Genomic DNA, 16,136 nt, shown 5'->3' on the forward strand with positions numbered 1-16,136 from the left:
CTGAGGAAATTCAACCTGCCACAGGAGCTGCTGAAGCAGTTCTACTCAGCCGTCATCGAGTCTGTTCTGTGCACTTCAATAACTGTCTGGTTTGGTTCAGCTACAAAATCAGACATCAGAAGACTACAGAGAACGGTTCGGACTGCTGAAAGGATTATTGGTGCCCCCCTGCCTACCCTCCAAGAACTGTATACATCCAGAGTGAGGAAAAGGGCTCAGAAAATCACTCTGGATCCATCACATCCAAGCCATCTCCTTTTTGAACTTTTGCCATCTGGTCGGCGTTACAGAGCACCGAATACCAGGACAGCCAGGCACAAGAACAGTTTCTTTCCCCAGGCAATCTGCCTCATGAACAGTTAATGTTCTCCCATTGTGCAATTAAAGTATGTGCAATAACCTTATACCTATTTATCACCCTAAACCCTAGTACATCCCTACAACTTATTTTATTTTATTCTATTCCTATTCCATCTATAGCACACCTGTACATACAATTTATTCTTTTTTTTTTGTGGTTTATATTTATTCACATCTCATTTTTATTATCTGTGTGTTGTTGTTGTCTCCGTGTACTGGAAGCTTGTGACACTATAACAAATTCCTTGTATGTGCAAACATACTTGGCAATAAAGCTCTTTCTGATTCTGATTCTGATTCTGATTATTTCAATGATACCTTCAATGCTCAATGCTCAGACAATGAAAACAAATGTTATTTTTATGCTTTGTTCTCATGCTAAGAAGCTCTTCTCAGAATTAAACATCCTGGAAATATAGAAGCATTTCATTATAAAAACAGAAGCTGGTCTCACTATTGATATCTTTATATATGATATATGCATCAATTTAGTACTTAACAATCAAAGATGTGCAAGTCAACTTGTGTTGTTACTGTTAAATACAACTACTAAAATAATTTTTGTTAAATGAAATACAGCTGAAATAAAAAATATTGAATAAAACTTGGCAACTAACTGAAATAAAATATGTTTAAGTACTAAAATTACTAGAACTAAAGCTAAATAGAAATATGAAACCCCCTAAACTAAATAAAACATTTCAAAAAATGAAAACTAATAAAAATGACAAAAGCACAATTTACTAAAACTTAAAATAAAATTCAAATGAAAACTGAAAAGATAAAAACAAAAGCTATATTAATAAATACAATAATAGCATTGAAATAATACTAAAATAGCACTGATGTCAATATAAATAAATGCATTTTGATTAAAAATGATACAAATTATTTAAAAAATAATTAAAGCGTGTTATATTAATACGTAAAAAGAAATGTTATAAACAAGTAGCATAAACTACATAACACTGCAGTGATAATTTTAGACAAAACCCTTGCTTGCCTGTTTCTATGGTTACCGCTCAAAGTTTTAAAAGAGATGATGCAAATTATAACAAAAAAAACAGAAACTAATCTTATTCACTATAATAATCAAATACATTTGTAAGGATTAAACTGAAAGAAAAGCCAACTGAAAAATGATTCAACAACTGACAAAAAACTTCAGCATACATCAAAAAAAAAAAAAAAAAAGTACTGTGGCGGCAGCAAGGTACAAGGACTGTATCAAATATAGAATGATTACCATATTTCTATACCATGGCATTTACATGCTACTTAAATGTAAATCAAATCCTTTCATCCTATGAAGAAACAGAGAGAAATGGAGCAGTCTTTCATTAGACTCGAGTTAAAAGTTTACCTGACAAACTCACATCATCTCACAGCAGGTGGATGTTTTATCCGCAGGCACACAAACAGACCTACTTACTTGTGAATACAAACCAGCATCACTACAAAGCAGGTGAATGTGTGTTTAACTGGTGCATGTAAAAAACAAACTACAGCACAAATATTGCTAAAAATACCAAAGCTACCATTCATATGTTTCTCATTTTCTCTTTTTAAACCAACACACAGTCATTAAAAACCACCGTGTTGACTCAATCGCTCAATTAACTATCAAATTTAGACATGACAAGACAAACTAGAGTTTGTTCATGCCAGATGAAGCAACAGTTGGCCAATTGTCACGATCGACCAATCACATGCCAGTGTTAGTGATATACCGTAAATAATACCATAGGCATCTTACAAACAGGCAGACAAAATGGTTTGTAAAACAATGACTAACATAGTGATTCGCCTCTCAGTCTTTTCCAAAGCACTACAAAGCACCATTATTAGATTTAGTTTTATAAGATTTCAGCTGAGAGGCTTTTTTCAATAGGGAAATATGAGTGACGTTAAGTACATTTAACACCTGCTATTGACCTGCTCTTAAACAATTCTGTGGATTTGACTGACAGCCTGATAAATGATGTTATAAAAGTGCTGCACTGCATCTTTGTGTCATGAGGATAAACTGTCGCAGCCAAGAAATTGTACAGTAGTTTAAATTAGTTCTATAGCTAGAAGCTGACACAATCTCTTTAGAATATATGTAAATGAGTAAAGAGTCCTCAAACTTTCTAGAAAGTAATGAAATTAAATGGAGAGCAAAGGAAACGTGTGATGCGTTTGCACAAATCACAATTAAAAACACATATATTTTGACAGTACTATTTCCTTCAACTTAATGCGTGTTGTTTTTTGTTTTTTCCCCCACATCTTCTCAGTTTTATCTGTCCAAAAGTGAAAGTTTTACTGTGTCTCTCTGTTGTGAAGTTGTGCAAAACAAAACAAAACATTTATTTATTTGTTTGTTTGTTTGTTTGTTTGTTTGTTTGTTTGTTTGTTTATTTGTTTGTTTGTTTGTTTATTTTCCCACGTCTTCTTAGTTGTATCTTTCCAAACGTGTCTCTCTGTTGTGAAGCTGTGGATAAGGTGCAAAATGTGACCCTAAATTTTGGAGAAGGTGTTGAATAATATTAATATTGATATTATTAAAAATATGTTTGCATTGATAACAATAATAATAGTGCTGTCAAACTATTAATCGCAATTAATCGCATCCAAAATAAACATTTTTGTTTAGATGATATATGTGTGTGTGCTGTGTATATTTATTATGTAAATATAAATACAAACACATACAGTATATATTTTGAAAATATTTGCAATGTATTTACATGTATATATTTATATTCATATAATTTATATTATATATAAATATATTTAATATATAAACATTGCCTTAAATATATACTTGCATGTGTGTGTATTTATATATACATAATAAATATACACAGTACACACATATATTATGTGAACAAAATCTTTAATTTGGATGCGATTAATCATGATTAATCGTTTGACTGTTCAAAATAATAATAATGGCCATAATAATAATAATATTAATAATAATATTAATAACTATCACACACTGTGCATTTACTTGCCAATGTATCAATGATCTATGAATGATCTATGAAAGTGCAACATCCAAACACCATGAATATCCTCTGGGTTGTTTGTCTTTCTCTACCCTATTCTTTACTTTCAGTTGTGATGTCTAGAGTTAAACTACACGTAAGCATTTCATAGTATTGCACACACTGTTTGTATTCTCTGTGCATGTCAAGAAACGTGAAACCGTGAAGTACAGACCTTGGGCAAACTGTTGCGTGCTGTGTACAATAATACTGTCACCACATGCAGAAAAACAGCAGACACATTAACCAGGGCTGACGACACTCGCGAGGCCTGGTTACTGCCACCGCGTCCGGCCTGGAGCCCCATCGGGAGGTCCAGAACGCAAGTAATGCCATTACAGTGGCTGCCACAAACCCAATGAGATTATAGCCCTGCAACTGGTTTATCGGAAATTCAACTATAATGATCTTTCATCTGGTTTTGCAACAAGCTCTTGCATCCAAAAGCCTGAAGGAATTTAGTTGTTTGGGTACATCATTTTTGTTAATTATATCAAAAACATCTTTCAGTTAGTAGATAAGGCAACATTTCTAATTTCATTTAAAGGAAAAGTTCAGGATGAGTTTGTTTTTTCATAAGAACAGATTTAAAGAAGTTTAGCATTACATCACTGGATTCTCTGCACTGAATGGGTGCCATCAGAATAAGAGTCCAAACATCTGATAAAAACCACCATAATACACATAATTGAAAAATCCACCAACATATTTGTTTAGAACTATTTTGGACTGTTATAAATGGTGCTAGATCTAGGCATATTTCTCTCCTGACTCAGACAAGATGACTTTTTCACTGGAGAAAGCAATATTATGGATAGAAAACTGTATTTTGGCCAGAAGCAACATTTTGACGTTAAAAAAACGCCTTAATGATTGATTTATTAGAAACACGCAGCTTTTTACTTCACAAGATGTTAATTGTTGGACTGGAGTCGTGTGGATTACATGTGGATTATTGTGATGTTTTTATCAGCTGTTTAGACTCTCATTTTGACGGCACCCATTCACTGCAGAGGATCCATTGGTGAACAAGTGATGTAATTCTAAATTGTTAAATTTAAAATTAATTTAAATTACTGATTGGAAATAAAATAAATAAAAATTAAAAATTAAAAACTAAAATAAAAAATAAATGTAACCTAAATATTAATATTTAAAAAAGTGACAAAAATCACTTAAAATTACAAATAGTAATTATAGTAAGAATTACTCAAATTAATAGAATTTAAAATAATATTATTATATAATATTAATATAATTTTAGTATAAATAATAGTAAAAAAAAAAAACACTGCTCAACAGTAGTTGGATTTCAATAAAAGCCAAAAAATGTGTTTAAATTAAGTATTAATTTGTCAAAACCATTCAAACGGGATGATGAAAAGAAAAACATCCTAACAGTTACCTCTCCGGATATTTCCCACAGTGTACAATGTACAAAGCATACAGCAGATTGCCAAAGCTTGGAGGGGGTCTATCATTCATAATTCTGGAAACAAGCAGTCAAAACTTTTCCCTCCATCTGTACGATAATTTCATTCCAGTCCTTTGCGTCATTCTTGTGTCATTCCCAGTCTTCTCACATACACACGGCTTCCGTTCGGCCCATTATTCCTCTAATAGCCCACGCTAAGAGGCCCCCGGTGTAGAAGACATTGGGCTTGGACAATATGCACCCACACGATGCCAGGTGTCCTGGGACACATGTGGGTTTGGGACGCTGCCCTTTAATACGTGATGAGAAGGAAAGTCGCATTGTGGAAGAAAACGACAAAGAAAGCTGTAATTGAACGACGTGCGTCATCAGACATCTGTCAACACTAGCTGTGATCTAACGATGTTGACCAACAGCGTTTGAATGTCTTTAAACGCGCACTTGGGATAAAACAATGTTACGAAAAAGAAATTCAGATCAGGGATTTGTCTCAAAATGAGAAACAATATATAATGAAACAAAATAACAAAATACAATGTTAGCGTATAATAACTTATATTAAAAAGACATTAGTAAATGTGATGCATTTCTTGAATATTTCTTATAAATACTGTCTACATGAAATTCAATTTCTAACTATTGCAGCCAACATGAAACAATTTACAAACCATTTTAATTCAGTTAGGCAAAATATTTCTGATGTGAAGATTTTTTTTCTTTTAAAGAATTTTTTTTAAATGCAGATTTTTTTTCAAATATAAAAAAAGATTTAAGTGATTAATACCAGAATGTATCAAGTGTAGAAAAAATAAATAAAGAAAAAAATTGATGAAATATTATCTTTTAACTTTTATATAAACCAGAAACATGTATTAAGAAAGTCAATCATGGGTCAATTTTGATTTCATGTTGACTTCATCTTCATTTGTATAGTATTCTATAATATATGGAGTTATGTTCTCATCATCTGTGTTTTAGGTAGGACTGAAACAATGTGTTGTCCTGCAAAGAGGTTAATGGCTGCTACTCACTTGCTGAGGGGGTGTCGGAGTGCACCGGTGGTGTCGAAGGGACAAAATTGGGGAAAAAGAAGGAGCGGAGTGAGTGATCGGAGTGGAGAGGAGAGCGCTGGGTCGGCAGGTTTTCACAGCTTCCAGCCACACTGCTGTGGATCTTCAGGTTCAACGGCTTGTTCTTCTTTTTTGCTCTACAAAGAGAGTCAGAGGAAAAACAAATGAGCCCAAAATAAGACACGATCACAGTGTTTACAATGTTGTATCTGGTTTCAGAACACAATATGACTGAAGCGCAGTTCATGAACGGCGCGCGAATCACTGTATACTCTGCGCGCGTTCACCAGCGCGCTCGAGAAGCGTGATAAGAATTGCGCGAGCCATCGCGAAGCTGATGGTCAAATATGTGATCTATTTGAATTATTTAGAGAAACAGCCACTTTAAAATGCTATGGAGAAAGTGGAACAGTATCTAAAAAAGGCAAATAAACTAAAAAGACTGATGAAAAGAGGAGAAAACAATCTTGAACCAGCACTAACATATATTAAAATCTTTTTAAACTACTCATGACCACCTTTACTAGAATTTATCACGTTTTATTGTAGGCTTATTTATTCTGTAAAATTTAGTCTAACTTGTTGTAGAATTTATTTTAGATAATCTGTTAAGGGAATAGATTTTTTCCTATAGATTTATATTACAACTGTGGCATGTTGTAGCTATTGGTTCTAAATGTGCAGGCGGTTGTTTCTTCATAACAAATGCTATATTGATTAATAAAAAAAAAAAAGAGTCATTATTGGCCTGGTAATGATTAATAGGCTAGTTTTATTATAACAAATGCGACAATTAAGAACTGTGGTACATGGCCTTCAGATATTCCAAAAGATGGCATAGATTAAATCATTAAGAGCCTGACAAACTGTTAAAGGGGTCATATGATGCTTTTTTAAAGATCATTATTTTGTGTATTTGGTGTAACAGAATATGTTGACATGCTTTAATGTTCAAAAAAGAGAAAGGAAAACTTGAAATCGCATCATATGACCCCTTTAAGGAGTAAGAAATAATATCAATATGAGAAAATGTTAAATTAGATTGACTTCCCATGGCATGTTGAATTAGAACATTCTGTCAAACTATAGCCTATAAGTGCCTAAATAATATAAAATACATTACATATATACAGTATATATATCCTATGTAAACAAGTAATTGTTAACTATGATGTTACTTTATTGCACCAACTTTGCATAGATGACAGCACAAAAGACCATTTCACAAAAATAAATATATAAGCAAACAAACAAATAAATAAACCTTATGAGTGAGCATGACCCAGGACTCTACTAAAACAGTTCACACTTCAACCCCCCCAATGTTCAAAGCAAAACTACACCCTTGTTCGCATGTATGTTCAAGTGCCCTGCATAACTAAAGAAAGGCTTTACCACTTGTTTTTACGCGTTTACAAGCATTTCTCAATACTGACAAAAAGTTTTTTTCAAAATTCTTCACATTCCTCCAGCATGCACTTTCACTCAGCAGTTTATTTTATGTCAAAATGCATTAAAAACATCAGAACATTTCTCAAAATCAACCCATTCTACCATAGGGCAAACAGTCCCATGTGCAAAAAGGGGTTGTGCATTTCTACTAATGCAAAATATGTAAATGCAAAGGATGAATTTGGCCAAATGTTCGTTATAAATGCAGACACTGCTATTGGGCTGTACAGTAGGTATTGAGAAATGAATATAAACCATTGTTTAGTGCTGTCAAACGATTAATCGCGATTAATCGTTTGACAGCACTACAATTGTTTAAAAAAAACTTTATCCAAGATTTAAAGGGATAGTTCATTCAAAAATGATGTCATTGTTAACTCACCATTAAGCTGTTCCAAACCTGTATGATTTTTTTTTTCAGCTGTTGAACACAGAAGAAGATATTTTGTAGAATGTGGGTAACCAAACAGTTGACGGTAGACATTGACATCCATAGTATGATAAAAAATACTATGGAAGTCAATGGCTACCGTCAGCTGCTTGGTTTCCAACATTCTTTAAAATATCTTCTTTTGTGTTTAACGCAAGAAAGAAACTCATACAAGGTTTGGAACAAGTCAATTATTACATAATTTTTATTTTTGGGTGAACTTTCCCGTTAACATGCAACACAACAAATTAGCTGTAACTCTTAAACTAAAGAATAAATGGTTTGAATCATAATAATTTTTTACACTTTTTTTCAATCAACTCAAATCATCTATCGGGCCAGATTGGACTCTTCCACAAGTCAAATTTGTGTTTGAAACCCCAATATTAATTTGTAACTAGACAGCAAAACAGTTTTCACCATATGAAAGAGCTCGACTTGAATCAAAAGAAAAGTGTGGGCATCAAAACATCCCTGATTGGCGATTTTCAATGGTCAGATCATTCACTGAACCCACTTCTGAATGTAATAAAAGAACAAATTGGATTTGATTTTACCCTGTGTACCCTGTGGTGTCCTATTGGTAAAAGCATTGATATTTATGAAGCTTTGAAGTAGGACAGAGAGATGTCAACTAATAGCAAATTAAAAGGGAAACACTTACAACACGATGCAAATCATTAACAGGAAGATTATTTTTAGTAAAAATAATGATTTTATGCCCAAAAAAGGGAAAAAATAAATTTATTGTTCAGCAATGGTTAGATATTTTTGGTGCATTGTGAGCGTGTTTGTGTGTCTACCGCCGAAGACAATAATGTGCAAGTCTCTGAGAGCTCAATGCATTAGTGTGTGGATTTGACAAATACTGACAGTGTGTGTGAGAGAAGCTTTCTTATTGTGCAGGAATAAGCAGAACGGTGAGGTGTGTGAACGCGAAAGCGAAGAAAAAGGGAGTCGGAGAACAGGAGACAAACAAACAGGCAAATAAAGATGGATCAACAGGGTGACAGGCAGAGCAACTGACTGGCAGCAAACTACTGATGACAGATTCTCATTCTTTCGTTCATGCTTTTTGCTTCACTTCGTGGTCTCTCTCTTTTTCTTTTCTTTTTTTTCACTTCTTGCTTTTTTATTGTGTTGTCTTGAAGTTTAAGGTCAGGTGTAAAGTGTCAAATAATATGACATTTGCATCAACATATTACACAGTGTGAGGTTTGACATGAATGTTAATAATACAAAACAAAAATAGATAGCGCTGTTAACTGATTAAAACTGGTAATTGAGTCAAATCACATATGTGACATTTCCTGAGAAAGGCCCCCAATTCGAAGAAAATCTTATTTCCATATTATTGATAAAGCTTCATTACTGACCTACAGATTAGAGGAATAAACAGTATGTTTTAATGACAATAATTTCATTACTGTCATTATGCATTTTTGAATGAGAAGTATCAAATTTGGGGGAACTATGGGAGAACTTGGGGGAAATTTTAGGGGGAACTTTAAAAAAAAATAATTCAATTCAATTCAATTCAAAATTAAATTAAATTAAATTAAATTAAAATTAGATAATTTAATTGAATTGAATGGAATTAAAATGAAATGAAATAAAATGAAATTATACATGCATATACACACACATGAATGAATAATGTTAAAATGAAAATATATCTAGAAATCCATATATCCATCAAGTTACAGTTATATAATGAATATGGGCTTAAAGTGCACACAGAACTGTGGCAACGTCTCCAAGATGCTTCAAGAGACCTATTTGCAAATCTCCCTGAAAAACTATGCACAGATGCACCGAGGGCAAAAGCTGCTTTAAACACAAAGCATGCTCACACCAAATGTTGATTTAATTTAGTTAATAGAAGTTAATTGATAAAGAAAATCTATTTATGACATTATTTTTGACAGCATCCTCATTTTACAGCATTTTTACACAAGTGCCTAAATCTTTTCTTTGCAGGTAGGTTTCTTGAAGCATCTTGGAGACGTTGCCACAGTTCTTCTGGATTTAGTCTGTCTCAGTTTATTCTGTTTCTTCATGTCATTCCAGACAGACTGTTGATGATGAGATCTCTGTGTGGCAAAGCACTGGCTGTTGTCAGACTCCTTGTGCAATCAAAAATCTCACTGGATTATTACAATTAATGGCAAAATGAATGTTTGGAAATGCAAATTGATATTGCCTACTGACACACTACAGCAAAAGATAGAAATAACTGACTTAAAACCATTTTTAGCTGGTGAAAATGCTAGTGTTCTAATAATTTTGGCCACCACTGTATATACACACTGAACAAAATTATAAACGCAACACTTTTGTTTTTGCCCCCATTTTTCATGAGCTGAACTATATACACAATATATAGTGAACAAAACAATAAAAGGCCACTCTAAAATGTGCAGTTTTACTGTATTGGGGGGTCCGGGGGGGGTCCGAAAACCAGTCAGTATCTGGTGTGACCACCATTTGCCTCACGCAGTGCAACACATCTCCTTCGCATAGAGTTGATCAGGTTGTTGATTGCAAAAGTGTTGCGTTTATAATTTTGTTCAGTGTAGATACAATATATTCTCCAGGAGGGAAAATAATATAACTCCACAGGTTACTGACTTCGTCAAAGAAAGCAGCCGCAGTGAGTGTGTTGTTTTTGTAGAGCTGTCAAAGGTTTTTGGAAATGATCTGTTTGTTTTGTGCGTGTGTGGCAATGCTGTCACTGATGACAATGATATGTAAGTGTCCAAGTGCGGAAGGCATTAGTGTGTGGATATGACACATACTGACAGCAGATGTTCTTGAAGGTGTGTGTGAGTGTGAGTGTGAGGCGATACTGAAGCTTTTGGAACATGACGCAAGCACGAAAAAGGTGACAGGGAGAGACCCTCACATGCTGTGTGGATATGACACATACTGACAGCAGATGTTCTTGAAGGTGTGTGTGAGTGTGAGTGTGAGGCGATACTGAAGCTTTTGGAACATGACGCAAGCACGAAAAAGGTGACAGGGAGAGACCCTGACATGCTGTTACTCCTAACCTCAGAAACTATATTTAAAAGAGAAAATTATCAAGCAGCAAGGAACTAGATGCCAGTTCTACCACATTAATCACAAATGGAAACCAATTATCTTCTCTGCAACAATTATTCATGAGAAATCGTGCACATAATAGTCACTTTGCTTTAAAATCACCACAAATAATGAAACAAACAGATATTTTAGTGGAAACTAAAGGTAAATTTATTAAAAGATCTCAGCCAGTGACACAAACACACATAAGATTAACCATATCCTATTTCAAAAGCACCACTAATGATGATCATTAAAGAAAGATCACAGTCTGCCTTTAGTGATACAGAATTGTCCATTTATCTTTTACAGTTTCATTTCGACTCATCTTTCTTCTTAAATGTCCTCCTCTGGTTCTGAAAGGACTACAATCAGACTTTGATCAATTGAAATTATTCAATAAAGTAATTTAAAGCAATAAATATTTTCAAATTGAGTCAATCTTTCTATAAACATTAAACAATCCAGTAATCACACAAAACCACACTTACTCACTGTCAAGAACTGCCACACTTTGAATTTATGAGCTGAAATTTAAATTAAATTGGCCATAGCACACAGAAAATTGAACTATAATGACAGGGAAACGGGTATTTAGTGAATTGTATTTCACAGACATTTAAAGAAGGTAAAGCATTCTGGAAAATAAAGTGTCCTATCTATCAATCCATCTATCTGTCTTCTGTATATCAATCCATCTTTTATCCATCTATCCATTTATCCATCCATCCGTCCATCTTTTATCTATGTATCCATTCATCCAACTTCTATCAGTTCATTCATCCATCCATCCATCTTTTATCTACCCATCTTCTATCCATCCATACATCTGCTATCCATCCAGCCATCCCTCCTGTATCAATCCATCCATCTTCTATCAATTCATCCATCCATCCATCCATTCTTCCATCCTTCCATTCATCTATCTTCTCTCAGTCCATCCATCTATCCACCTATCTTCTAACCATTCATCCATCCATCTTCTGCCCATCCATTCATACTTCCATCCATCCATCCATTTATTTAGCTTCTCTCCATCCAACCATTTTCTATCCATTTATCCATCCATCTTCTATCCATTCATCCATCTTTTATCTACCCATCTTCTATCCATCCATACATCTGCTATCCATCCAGCCATCCATCATCCATTCATTCTTCCATCCATCCATTTATCCATTTATTTAGCTTTTTCCATCCATCCATCTTCTATCAATTCATTCATCCATCCATCCATCCATCTTTTATCTACCCATCTTCTATCCATCCATACATCTGCTATCCATCCAGCCATCCCTCTTCTATCAATCCATCCATTCTTCTGATCAATTCATCCATCCATCCATTCTTCCATCCTTCCATCCATCCATTCACCTATCTTCTCTCAATCCATCCATCTATCCATCTATCTTCTAACCATTAATCAATCCATCCATCTTCTATCAATCCATTTTTTATCCATCCATCCATCTTCTACCCATCCATCCATCTTTTATCCATTCATTCTTTCATCCATCCATCTATTTATTTAGCTTCTCTCCATCCATCCATTCATTCTTTCATCCATCCATCCATTTATTTAGCTTCTCTCCATCCATCCATCTTCTTTCCATTCATCCATCCATCTTTTATCTTCCCATCCTCTATCCATCCATCTTCTATTCATCCATCTATCTTCTATCAATCCATCTTTTATCCATCCATCCATTCATCTGTCTTCTCTCAATCCATGAATCTTTCCATCTATTGTCTAACCATTCATCCATCTTTTATTCATCCATCTTCTATGCATCCATCCATTTATCTATCTTCTCTTCATCCATCCATCTTTGATCCATCCATCCATCCATCATTCAGTCTTTTTGAACTTTTTTTGAATGAATGAATGATGCATTTATATAGCGCTTTACTGTGTATTGTTGTACACCCAAAGCGCTTTACAATCATGTGGGGGGGTCTCTCCTCAACCACCACCAGTGTGCAGCATCCACTTGGATGATGCGACGGCAGCCACAGGACAGCAGCGCCAGTGCGCTCACCACACACCAGCTACAGGTGGAGAGGAGAGAAAGTCAAAGTCATAGAGCCAATCAAGTGGTTGGGGATTATTAGGAGGCCATGATTGACAAGGGCCAGGGGGGCAATTTGGCCAGGACACCGGGGTTACACCCCTACTCTTTACGAGAAGTGCCATGGGATTTTTAATGACCACAGAGAGTCAGGACCTCGGTTTAACGTCTCATCCGAAAGACGGTGCTGTTTGACAGTATAGTGTCCCCGTCACTATACTGGGGCGTTAGGACCCACACAGACCACAGGGTGAGCACCCCCTGCTGGCCTCACTAACACCTCTTCCAGCATCTTCATTCATTCTCTTCATTCATTCATTCAGTCTTTTTTAACTTTTTTTACAACGTCCAAATAAGACCGTCAAGCCAACATTCATTTTGTTTGAAGAGATTAATTTTCCTCCTTTCAAACTTGAAATACCTCCTTTCAAATTTAAATTTCAATTAGATATACTGTTTGCTACCTCAATTAAATTCTATAATTGGTTTGGAATTCAGAAGGTATTCTCAATTAAATTATGAATGGCTCACAACCCTAGACACAGAAACACACTCACATACACAAAATATCTGCCCATAAACATCACATTAAAGAAACAAACTGCGGCTGACCACTTATATTGGTCAAATGGCGTCTTTCTGCCTAAGTGGGCAGTTCTTATCTGGACTAAGCAGTAATGAGCAGCAGACTTAATGCCGCTAGTCTGGTTATGTGAGACTGCAGCGTAATGCCTGCCTGGGACTCTCCCCTCAGTAAGACCAGTGCTAATAGGGAGGAACATGGATAGTTAGGCTTCATTACACCTCACCTACGCTCATTATTTGCAACTCTGCTCTGCAGAATGGAGGGAAAAATGTGTCATTGAGGTGAAGGAGAGGAGCAGGGGGGCATTTTAATTTATCTACTTAACAAGGTTTTATATTCAAGATAAAGAGCCAGAGACTCACAACACAGACCGTAAATGAGAACAAAGTGTGTACTTATGTTCATGTGTGCTGTTATGCAAGATTACAAAACTGAGATTACGATTAATTTTGTGAAAATGAAAACACAAATTTACCATGGTAACCAGAGATTTAAAAAAAAAAAAAGCCAATTAGCACAGCTAACAAAATATAATTTAATTATTTCTCACACATATGTTTTTCAAAACACCTAGAAGTAACAGTAACTATGACATGGTGAATTTTTGAAGGGAAAGAAAGGCTAATAACTGTTTAACCCAAAAATTAAAATTTGCTGAATATTTACTCAAGTAATCCACACCAATCCAGTCCATCAGTTAACATCTTGTGAAGTGAAAAGCTGCATGTTTGTAAGACACAAATCCATCATTAAGATGTTTTTATCTTCAAACCGTTGCTTCCACCTAAAATACGAGTTCTCTATCCATAATATTGCTTTCTCCATTTAAAAAGTCGTCTTGTCTGAATCAAGAGAGAAATATGCACAAATCAAGCACCGTTCACAAGCAAAACAGTTCTAAACAAATATATCAGTGGATTTTGATGTTGTATTTTGGCCAGAAGGGACGGTTTCAAGTTAAAACACTTTAATTATGGATTTGTTTCTTACACAACTTTTCACTTCATAAGATGTTAATTGATGGACTGGAGTCATGTGGATTATTGTGTTTTTATCAGCTGTTTGGACTCTCATTCTGACGGCACCCATTCACTGCAGAGGATCCATTGGTGAGCAAGTGATGTAATGCAACATTTTTTCAAATCTGTTCTGATGAACAAACAATCTGCATCTTGGATGGCCTGAGGGTGAATACATTTTGAGCAAATACATTTTTTTGGTGAATTATTTCTTTCAATTAATAAGGACAGAAAAGCTATATTACATAAAAGGGAATTTCATAACATAATCTAATAAATCATTGCATGTCTCTTTAAATGAGCAACATTTCATACTGTGATGGAACTAATAATTCAGATCTCCGTCAGACTGCACTGCATACGTATAACTGAGATGAAACGCTGATAGGAGGTGGGAGCTGATTCATTGATATAGGTGGTCTCCAGATACTCGTTCAGGGTCTCCAGACAGGTTTGTGTCCGACAGCTCGACTCCCTTCAGTAGGACACGGCTGTGATAAATCAATGATACGCAGGGATGCAACTGAAGCCCAGGCCCTCTTAAACACTCATTTAAATTCGCAATCATGATTCCAATCTGGGCGGGAGGGAGGGTTAGAGCGGCTCATTACGAAGGCCAGACTGGGGAAAGGAAAACCGGCCACACTGGTGCTTATATGCCTTTAACCTGACCACTCATTAATGGGACAGAGAAAAAAAGGCTGGCATTAACATGGATGAGGTTTGCCTAATGGTCCCATTTTGAAGGGAAATTTACAGCCTAACACAGATTACACATACAGAAAATGTAAGAATGAGAGTGAATGGCCCATATATATATATATATATATATATAATAAATATATATAGAAAAATAATGTCACAAATCTGTTTTTTTTTTCAGAGTGTTTTCATAAGATTAACCAGTTCAGCCAGATCTGAGTGCAGGTGCAGGTGTGTTAGAGTCATGATTTGTGACTTGTGAAAGGCACAGAGCGGGTTTGTCCTGACTCAGATAGTGACGGGTGGGACTCAATTAGCTGTGTGAATTTATGAGCTATGCGAGCACATTTTGAAGAGTGAGACTATTAAGCACAGTTTTATGACTGCACAGCACTGCTGCCATCCAAATGTCCAAACAGCTTATAAAACATCACAATAATCCACAAGCAATCCACACCACTCCAGTCCATCAATTAACATCTTGTGAAGTAAAAAAAAAAAAAACAGCTGTGTTTGCAAGAAACAAATCCATCATTCACAAAAAACACCTTTTTCAAAAGTCCCTCTTTTGATGTGTCCTCTCAACATGTGTTTAGAACTTTTCAGGACTGTTTTTGAAAAGGTGCTTGATCTGTGTTTATTTCTCTCCTGATTCAGATGAGACGATTTTTCACTAGAAAAAGCAATATTATAGACAGAGGACTCGTATTTTAGCTGGAAGCAACCGTTTGAAGTTAAAAATCTTAGTGATCGATTTGCTTTTCACAAGACATTAATTGATGGACTGGATTTGTGTGGATTATTGTGATGTTTTTATCAGCTGTTTGGACTCTCATACTGACGGCACCCATTCACTGCAGAGGATCCAGCAAGTGATGTAATGCTACATTTCTC

At 35.2% G+C, this 16,136-nt stretch overlaps 1 protein-coding gene across 1 annotated transcript in view; it reads right to left on the reverse strand.

Annotated features, from left to right (window-relative positions):
• The window catches only part of LOC107704958 (kinase suppressor of Ras 2-like), an 85,610-nt gene that overhangs the window by 36,845 nt on the left and 32,629 nt on the right, over positions 1–16,136 (reverse strand). The window contains exon 6 of the mRNA XM_016508046.1: positions 5,862–6,037. Coding sequence (XP_016363532.1) covers positions 5,862–6,037 — 176 coding nt within the window. The remainder of the gene's footprint in view (positions 1–5,861; positions 6,038–16,136) is intronic.

This window comes from Sinocyclocheilus anshuiensis, unplaced genomic scaffold (assembly GCF_001515605.1).
Source record: "Sinocyclocheilus anshuiensis isolate Anshui unplaced genomic scaffold, SAMN03320099.WGS_v1.1 scaffold117, whole genome shotgun sequence".
In the NCBI taxonomy this organism is placed as follows: Eukaryota; Metazoa; Chordata; class Actinopteri; order Cypriniformes; family Cyprinidae; genus Sinocyclocheilus; species Sinocyclocheilus anshuiensis.